This window comes from Populus euphratica, unplaced genomic scaffold (assembly GCF_000495115.2).
Source record: "Populus euphratica unplaced genomic scaffold, PopEup_1.0 scaffold233.1, whole genome shotgun sequence".
Taxonomy (NCBI): domain Eukaryota; kingdom Viridiplantae; phylum Streptophyta; class Magnoliopsida; order Malpighiales; family Salicaceae; genus Populus; species Populus euphratica.
In genome coordinates this window covers 340,019-349,689 of record NW_011500116.1, presented here as the reverse complement: position 1 = coordinate 349,689, position 9,671 = coordinate 340,019, and the positions used below count along the sequence as shown (strand labels likewise).

Sequence of the window (9,671 nt, the reverse complement as noted above, 5' to 3'; positions counted from 1 at the left end):
AGAAATGCAGCCTAACCTCGTTTGTTATTGTTGTGGCTTCTGTTCTGTCACATGCAGAAATTTTCTCATCGCTATGGTTTTCAACCTGCAGCTTAGTTCCCATATCCTCAGCATTCTCTACCAATGCTTCATCTGGAAAGTTCTCGTTGATCTCGACAGCAGTTTGGTGAAGGTATTCGCCACTCTCGTTGCTTACCTGTTTTTAAATTGCATCAGTGTATGCAGTCCCCGTGTTATTTATAAATTTATTTACCATCCCAAACACAGGTTGATCTAGTTAGCCATTCTTATTGCAAAAGTATTTATGGGGCCTTTAAATTGTATTATAATCACCAATGAGATCTAACGTATCGCTAAAGGTCATTTCCATGAAAACAGAGAAGGCCTTGGAGGTCAGATTATGTAACCATTTCAAAACAGAAGCTTTAATTTTATATCGAGTGGTTAGGTAAAAACTATAATTTAATGGTTCTTCTGTATTTATAATCTGACTGACCTCTTCATTCTGAATTTCATTTTCCATCTTGTCTTCCTGACTTTTTTCAGCCTTCAGATCATATATTTGGCGGCTTTCTTTAGTTGTTTCTTCGCCAAGGTTTATTGGATTACAATCCTTGGTATCTTCTTTTTCCTCCTTGAACTGTTGTTTGTCCTGCTTGGTCAGCTGTTGTCAAATTTTAATACTTGCAGGAAAAGAAAGATAAAGGAGAAAAGATAAAAAAAATTCACGAGAAGCAGAAAGTGGTGTCTAGTTCTCTTTCTTACCTCTTCATTTGTGAGTTCATCATGCACGACTTCAGTTGCATCAATTGTTTTCTTATTCTGATTTTCCCTTGCCACCAAATCAGTTAATGCAGCCACTGTATGCTTTTCTTTTTTTATTTCAGCATGTTCTGACTCAGCGAGAACTTCGTGTTCATGAACTTCTGACACAGATTTGAAAGCCTCTTCACTTGTCTCAGCCCTGAGATCGGAGGTTTTTTCAAATGCTCCTGTTTCTGTTATTTCTGTCATCTTGTTACTTTCTGGTAGATATTCTTTATCTTTTATCTTGTTTTCGTATCCTCGAGGCTGTAGTGTTGAATCTTCATCTGGTGTCCTGCCTTCTTCCTCTTTGAATTCATTTGAACCGTTCTTCTGCATGTCTGTGCTGCATTCAACTCCCGAACCACATACTTCCTGCTCTTTAGTCTCTTCTTTTTGCGAGCATGTGTTTTCTGTTGTCTTTGGTGCAGAAGGATGTTCATCAACTTCTATTTCCACTTCTTTAACATGCTCTTCAATGTGCTCGGTAGTGGTTTTAGAGGTTTCCTCCTCCTCATGAATGTCTCGGGTGGCTTCATTGGCTTCTACAAGATCCGTGGGGACTTCTTTTTGTGATATCTCTACATCCATTTCCTGATAAGAATGGTTTGTTGAAATTCCGGATGCAATTTTTTTAATCCATTCAGATATTTATGCTTCATTTGTTCTTCAAAAGAATGAGAAAAGTTATGGAAAATTTAGTGTTCTGAAAAACAGACTCTTTAGGTTTTTCTGTCCTTTAATTTCTTTGTAGATCCAAAAAAGGTTGAAGTAAAGCATGTTCTTGCTCATTACATAATTCCAAGTTATCTTGATCCTTGTTTCATTTTCAAGAAGTGATTTTGGTGTTGAAATTATTTGGCTGTCACCAAAGCTTGAAGCTAGGTTTAGTGATTTGGATCAACACCAAACCTGTTATGTAAGAAACATCATTATTTTCAAGAAGTCATTGCTAGAAAATATGTGCAACATTGTTTGGCATCTCACAGATCTTGTCTGCATGAATCTTAGAAAGAGTTAGGGTTTTCAATGAAAGTGTAGTTTTCTTTTTGCCCTTTTAAGCTGGAAGGCTATTAGGTTTCCAGTGTATGGTTTGTGCATGTGCTTGTGTGTTTGGGGAGGGGGTTGAGCGAAGCCTTACCTCTTCTTTTACATTTGCAGCTTCTGTTCTGCCATCATTTCCAAAAGCTGTCTCACAGATCTGATTTTCAACGTGCAACTCCGATCCTGCTTCATCCAGAAAGGACTCCTTCATAGTCTCATTGTCAGCAGCAGCTAGGTGAAGGTGCTCAATGATTCTTTCAGTATCCATCTGCTTTTCATCTCCATCAGCCTTTTCAACTTCCTTGTATAACTATTTGCAAGATAAAAACTTCTTAATTTACAGCAATTGGAGAAGTTAGGTAAAAGTGACGTCTATATTTATAGTCTAACCTCTTCATTTTGAATGTCTTTGTGTGTTCCCTCATCTCCTAGACTTTCCTCAGCCTTCAGCTCATGCTTTTCCTGACACTCTTTAGTTGTTTCTTCAACAAGGGTTACTAGGTCACCATTTTTGGCACCTTCCTTTTCCTCCATGATCTGTTGGTTTTCCCTCTTGGTTAGCTATTATCAAACATTTTAGTACTTGCCGAAAACAAAGCAAAGGGAAAAAAACAGTAAAATGTACGAGAAGCTAAAATTTATGACAGACAAATGTACGGGAAGCTAAAAGTTATGACTATTCTCTAACTGACCTCTTCACTTTTGAGTTTATCGTGTATGATTTCAGTAGCGTCAATCGTTCTCTCACTCTGATTTTCCTCTGCAGCCATATCAGTTACTGTTACCTCAGGATGCTTTTCTTTGATTTCAGTAACTTCTGATTCAGCGAGAGCTTCATGTCCATGCACTTCTGAAATAGATTTGAATGCTTCTTTGCTTAACTCAGGCTTGAGATTGGAGGTTCTTTCAAATGTTCCTTCTTCTATTACCTCATCATGTATGATTTCAGCTGCATCAATTATTTTCTCACTCCGATCCTCTTCTGCTGCCAAATCAGTTATTGCTACCTCTAGATGCTTTTCTTCGATTTCAGTTTCTTCTGATGCAGTGAAGCCTTTGTGGCCATGAGCTTCTGACATAGATTCAAAAGCTTCTTTGCTTGTTTCATATTCTGGTGTCTGTAATTTTGAGGCATCATCCGGGCTCTTACTTTCTTCTACTTGGATTTCATTCACTCTATCATTCTGCATGCCTGTGTTGAGTTCAACCCCAAATCCTGAGACTTCAAGCTTGTTGGTCTCTTCTTTATGCAAGCATGTATCTTCTTTTATCTTTGTTGGAGAATAATTTTGTGGATCGGTTGGTATTTCCACTTGCACACACTCTTCAATGTTCTCAATAATCATTTCATTCCCACAATCCTTTTCCTTAGAAAGTAATGCCGCTGCCAGCATCTGATTTTGCTCTTTTAATTTCTCTTGCGGGACAATCTGACCTGAAGTACTCTCATCTTCTTTTAGTGCTTCAAAACCTTGAGAATTAGTAATGGATACTAATTTTGAACCTTCCTTGATTTCTTCTTTAGTTTCATCAGGAGTTTCACATTCTTCTTGTAGTACCTCCTTTGGACTCTGATTCTGTATATCTTTATTGGATTGAAGCTCTAATTGAGAGATGTCACGTTCCCTACAATCATCCTTTTGCAAGGGCACCTCTTCTGTGTTTCTCAAATCATCTTCCAGCAACTCCACATCCTTCATATTTTCTTCCCTTCTTTCAGTTGTTGCTGAAATTCCTTGCTCTTCTTTTGATACAACTTCTGGGGGATTCTGGTCAATAGCAATTTCATTTGCTGCTGCTTCAACACCTAGAGATTCAACTATTTCTGAGGATTTCTCATTTTCCTCTTTAATTTTGCTTGTGAACAGCTCTTCAGTACCATGATCTTTGGATTCATACGCTACATCAGAAGCTCTTTCATTTTCTTGAACATCATCTGCATCTGCGCTTTCTTTGACTACCTGCTCCCTCATTATGTTATCGTGATCATCAATTGGAATTGGAGATGCCAAGTTTGAGGGTAACTCAAGTCCCATGTTATCTTTGATTTTTTCTTGTTGGCATGCTTCAGCTTCAATTTCAAGAGAAACGCCATCATTTGAGGTAATATTAGATACTTGTACCGGCTTTTCATCCAGCTGAGCTTCTTCCAAGCTAGTCTTTGTTATCTCTACCATAGTTGTTGCCTTGATCTTGTCACAACAACTATCTTCTTCCTTTATAATCTTTATCATTTCATTTGACTCTTCAGCTGGTTTGGTGGTAGAGAGAACAGCAGTCATCCCATTATCTTCATCATTTATTGCTTTTCCAAGTGACATCTCCTCCATGGTTGGTGTCTCTTGAAAGTCTGAGTTCATAATTGCTGCTTGTTCATTAGACTCTGTTGCTTCATGGCATTCCTCAGCTATAAGGCTGGATTCTTTTACCTGCTGAGTAATGATGCTTCAAAAAAAAAGTCCATGGTGGAAATAAATACATAACATATAAAAATTATATCAAATAGTACTATTGTTAAGCTGACCTCATGAACCCTTTCATCTTCAGTGGATTTAGCACCAGGTTCCAGGGTGTCATTTACATCCTTTTCCGTGCATTTGAGAGTTTCATTACCAGCTTTGTCAACTTTTTCGTGTACCTGATAAAGACAGAGTGTCAAGAAACTGCGCCTAGGAGATGAAGTAAATCAGCAGAATTTAGAAGCTAATCATGCTTAACGAAGGGTTTGTATCTGACCTCTTCAGTTAACAAGACATCCTTTACAGTCTCATCTGTGTTTTGTGTTTCCTTGACATCACCTTCAGTCTCAAATCTCGGCTCTGTTTTCTCACCTGTCTCCTCTCGAACTTCTTGGGATTCTAGGGAACTTTGTTCTACAGATTTCAAACTCTTATTCTGAATTTCAGTAATGTTCTCAACTTTACCTGGATCTGTCTCAGGGATCTTTTGGCTGCTTTGATCTCCAGTCTCAGATTCAGAGACACCTTCAAGCTTCTTACCAGATTCAGATACTTCAAAATTCTGTTACAATCTGATGATTAGTATAAGGTTGCATGTGATCATAGAAAACAGAAACAAGAAGAGCTAGGTTGATATATAAAAAGTTATGTTGTAAGTTTTAAGCTCTTTGACACGACCTATAACTCAATTTGTTTGTTAACATAGGAATATTTGAGGGTGAGATAGTTTGGCTCGAATTTTATTGGTAAATACAATAGGACCGCTCATATTTTTGCTACATTTAATGCCCTTTTAAAGGATCCGTCTGCAGTGTCTCGTTTACATCATTAGGGATGGAGGAAAACAAATTCATATAAGCTAATTACTTATTTTATTGTTAGGAAGTGCAAAAGAGAAAAAAGAAAATTGGGTTGCTCTAACCTCTTCTGCTAGAACTCCATAGTCTTTGGTGCCAATAGCCTGCTCTTGGTTGTTGGTTCCTTCTTCGAGCTCAAATGCTGCTTTGTTTGCTTCAACATTATCTGCTAAGCTATCTTCATATTTCTTAGTAGAGTTATCTTCTTCCAGGATAGCCTCTTTTCTTTCTGCACTGGTTGCTTCAATACACTTTAATGCCTCATCTCCTTCATTTGTTGAATACTCATCTTCCAAATTCATCAGCTTGCAAATCTCTCCCTGATTGGCTAGGTCTCTTACTTCTGATGATTTTGAGATGTCTACGCCTTCTTGTTTTTCATTGTCTAGCTCATGATGCTCGTTCAGACTGTCGAATTGGTAAGACCCAACTTCTTCCTTTATACTTTCTATTCTAGGATCCACTGATTTAGAGGCATCTCTTGCATTGATGGGCATATCTTCCTTTAAAATGATTTCTATTTCCTGTGGATTCTGGGGAGTTTCTATGTTTTCATATGTTGTTGAATTCTCATCTGTTGCCTTGTTTCCTTCATTGGTCATGAGCTCAGGTTCTTTAGGTAGCATTGTAGAGCATTCCACCTGCTTATCATCTAAAACATCACCTTGAGATGTCTCATTAGTGGTCTCCTCTTTGTAATCTTCGCTTCCTGTTATTGGAGTTTCCTCATGCATTTCATTCTCTAGCTCTTCTGCTTCACTGGCTGCTGGAATCCCATGGTCCTCATTCTCAATAAAGTTGGAATCCTCTGGTTTGGCATCAATATCCACACTTTCCAGTGTAGTTCTTTCCGTGCTCTCTGTCACTGGTCCCTTCTCTTGAGGAGCTGGTTCGAAACTCTCTATTTGCCTTCTATCTTCTGGTTCAGCTTCCTTAAAGCTCGTTTCTCTTGTAATTCCTGTTGTAAGTTCTGAGCTAGAATCATTAACATCAGGCTGAACTTCTTCCAAGATTTCTCCTTTACTCTCAGACTCTAAGTAGGAGATTTCAATGGGGCCTTTATTGCTTTCTTTTTCTGAAACTCCTTCAGATGCTTTTACAAGGTAGATGTCACTATTTGGTCCTTGTTTGCCCCTTAAGGTCTCAAATTCTTGCCTGTCCACTGAACCTCTGGCTTCAAACGGTTCAGTGAATTCAGATTTTGAGTCCTTAACCTGTAAACACACGAAACTACAATTAAGCAACTAGAAAAGATGGCAAAACAGGAATGCAGGGTCCAACTCAGAAGCAGACCTCTTCGTATGGCTTTACTTTATCACTTTCATCTTCTGTTTCCTTGTGTAGAGGATTCTCTTCATTTGTGCTGCTTAGAGGTAACTCATAGCTGTCCTTAATAACACTACCTTGTTTTCCAATATCCCCATACTCAGCTGTTTGAATAATCTCATGTACCTAGGTAAATGATGTGGTATTGATTGATTTAGAACTGAATGAGAATATACGAGACATAGAAATAAGAGCAGATAGGATAAAAGTTCGATATTGAGTGCTGGAGCAGTAATGTTCAATGTACCTCTTGTTCTACCAACATTCCTGATTCGTCACCTTTGTATATAATCCTAGACTGGTCATTAATAGCACTTTCCTCCTCTGGAACCTTTTTCTCAGCGTCCTCATCTACACTGGTTATCACTGATTCTTCCATCTGTACAATAGATGTTGAATATGAATTAGAGGGACGTTAACATGCAACAGAAACATGAATAAATTAACTTCTCAAGCCAACCTCCTTTACAGTTTTTGCTTTTTCCTCAGCTGTTTTTTCTCCAGTGGTTTGTGGTGAGATATCTGTATTGGCGTGTTCTTCAGTTGTGACGTGTTTTTCAGCATCCACACTCAAGCTGCCAAGCTTGGTATCTCCACATACCTGCATGCAAAAGAGGCTCACACTAAGTAAACAATCAGAAGTGGGAAAAAGAGTAAATGGCTTGAGATTAAGTGAAGATTAATGTATTTAGCCGGACCTCTTTGACGTCTTCATTCTTTGTTTCCTCTTCTGTATTCTCCCTCTTCTCTTCAACCTCCAGCTTCTGTATGGAGTCCAATTCAAATTTCTTTCCGACTGTTTCAACTTCTTTTCCACCTGATATAATATTTTCATCCTCCGCATCATTCTCCACGCTTTTGTTTGCATCAGATGCTTCTGCAACTAATTTGAGATCCTGCGTCACGGTTAAATCACAATGTCATTAGCGTAGCTTTTTTTGAGATACAGCCAATCACATTAGTGAATGAAATCAAGAGGAAATAACAATTATGTAAGGTCACTTCGACTATTACCTCCTCCATTACAGCTCTTTTAACTTGGGTCACATCTATATCTTCACTTCCTTCTTTCTTTTCTTTCTCAATGGTTTCTTCAATGTTTTGGTTGGTGACAACTTCTTCCTGGCTTGTAATATCATCAATCTTGTCACTCAAAGTGTCCGCCTCAGTTTCAGCAGCCATAACAGTTGATGACTCTTCAGGTTCTCCTGGTTCAATTCTCTGCAGTTCTTGTTTAGAATCTTCTTGGACCTTCGATGCTACCCTTGCGCTGTCCAGGTTAGTCACAGTTAGGTCAGGATTGCTATCGTTTCCATCATCTGCTCTGTCCAAAGGTCCATGCTCTTTTTTCTTTTCTTTCTCTACGGTTTCTGCAATGTTTTGGATGTTGACCGCTTCTTCCTGGCTCGTAACATCATCAATCTTGTCACTCAAAGTGCCCACCTCAGTTTCAGCAGCCATAACAGTTAATGACTCTTCAGGTTCTCCTGGTTCAATTCTCTGCAATTCTTGTTCAGAATCTTCCTGGACCTTGGATGCTTCCCTTGCGCTGTCCTGGTTAGTCACAGTTAGGTCAGGATTGCTATCATTTTCGTCATCTGCTCTGTCTAAAGGTCCATGCTCTTCCTTCTTTTCTTTCTCTACGGTTTCTTCAATGTTTGGGACTGTGACAACTTCTTCCAGCCTTGTAACATCATCAATCTTGTCACTCAAAGTGCCTGCCTCAGTTTCAGCAGCCATAACAATTGATGACTCTTCAGGTTCTCCTGGTTCAATTCTTTGCAATTCTTGTTCAGAATCTTCTTGGACCTTCAATGCTTCCCTTGCGCTGTCATGGTTAGTAACAATTAGGTCAGGATTGCTATCATTACCTTCACCTGCTTTGTCCAAAGATCCATGCTCTTCTTTCTTTTCTTTCTCTACGGTTTCTTCAATGTTTGGGACTGTGACGACTTCTTCCTGGCTTGTAACATCATCAATCTTGTCACTCAAAGTGCCTGCCTCAGTTTCAGCAGCCATTACAGTTGATGGCTCTTCAGGTTCTCCTGGTTCAATTCTCTGCAATTCTTGTTCAGAATCTTCTTGGACCTTCGATGCTTCCCTTGCGCTGTCCAGGTTAGTCACAGTTAGGTCAGGATTGCTATCATTTCCATCGTCTGCTCTGTCCAAAGATCCATGCTCTTCTTTTTCATCATGTGTTGAAGCCTTAGCTGTAGTGATGTTCTTATCCTCACCCTCGAAACTTTCATCTATTTTATCCACGGAAATGGTAAGACTTGAGCTGCAGTCTTCATCATTCGTATTTGTTTCATCAATTTTTTTGGATGTTTCCTCGTCACTCTTCTCTAGATCCTCCTCCAGCTTGATTTCTCTGGAATTATCTCCAACCCTTTTAAACCCTCTAGCCCGATCATGTTCTTCCTCCTCTTCTGGCGAAGCTTCTGCTGGAATTGTGTCCTTACCCTCACCCTGCACAATTTCCACTTGTTTCACTGTTGAAGTTTCAAGGGCTGCGTCGGGGCTTCCATCATTCCGATACGTTGCATCTATAATACTCTCATTTGTTCCAGTTGCCAAAGATTCCTCAGAAATCTGCTTAAGAAACAAAAAATTTTCAGTCAACAAACAAGAGTATGAAATAAATTGATGGAGAAAAAGTTTACACTCACCTCTCTTTTGAACTCCTCAACATTATTTTCATCATTCAGCAGTTTGCTAACTGGAACTTCCTTGATAGATTCTACTGGGATGCTTTTAGCATCGCTCTCATCAATGACCTGTTCCTCGCCATCTTCTTTTCCAGTTTCTGCCTCCTTTCTGACGCCTTCAACACCCTCATCCATCTCTTCCTCAGTTTTCTGAGTCGTTTTATTCAAAGCAACTTCCTCGGTTTCCGCAGATATCATGCTAGCTGAACTTTCAATATTTTCTCCTGGCTCATTCATTGACGATATTTGTTCTACATCTTCTTCATCTTTCAATGTCTCCTTCGCTGTCGAAGTTTCGAGAGCTGCATTGGGGGTTGTTCCATCATTCTGATACGTCGCATCTGTAATAATCTCATTTGTTCCAGCTGCCACAGATTCCTCAGAAATCTGCTTAAGAAACAAAAACTTTTGAGTCAACAAACAAGAGTATGGAATAAATTGATAGAGAGAAAGTTTACATTGAGTCAACAAAC

At 39.1% G+C, this 9,671-nt stretch overlaps 1 protein-coding gene across 3 annotated transcripts in view; it reads right to left on the bottom strand.

Annotated features, from left to right (window-relative positions):
* The window catches only part of LOC105109963 (microtubule-associated protein futsch-like), a 16,541-nt gene that overhangs the window by 1,300 nt on the left and 5,570 nt on the right, over positions 1-9,671 (bottom strand). Inside the window, exons 9-23 of one of the 3 annotated variants that reach the window (XM_011004842.1) lie at positions 9,160-9,585; positions 7,505-9,082; positions 7,189-7,386; positions 6,951-7,091; positions 6,738-6,869; positions 6,458-6,616; positions 5,230-6,378; positions 4,585-4,869; positions 4,373-4,486; positions 2,541-4,280; positions 2,239-2,409; positions 1,946-2,158; positions 766-1,398; positions 497-664; positions 17-196 (exon numbers count right to left, since the gene is read on the bottom strand). In XM_011004842.1, the coding sequence (XP_011003144.1) occupies positions 17-196; positions 497-664; positions 766-1,398; positions 1,946-2,158; positions 2,239-2,409; positions 2,541-4,280; positions 4,373-4,486; positions 4,585-4,869; positions 5,230-6,378; positions 6,458-6,616; positions 6,738-6,869; positions 6,951-7,091; positions 7,189-7,386; positions 7,505-9,082; positions 9,160-9,585 (7,287 nt within the window). Of the gene's footprint in view, positions 1-16; positions 197-496; positions 670-764; positions 1,399-1,945; positions 2,159-2,238; positions 2,410-2,540; positions 4,281-4,372; positions 4,487-4,584; positions 4,870-5,229; positions 6,379-6,457; positions 6,617-6,737; positions 6,870-6,950; positions 7,092-7,188; positions 7,387-7,504; positions 9,083-9,159; positions 9,586-9,671 lie in introns of all 3 variants that reach the window. The other 2 variants (XM_011004843.1, XM_011004841.1) reach the window with 2 other exon arrangements.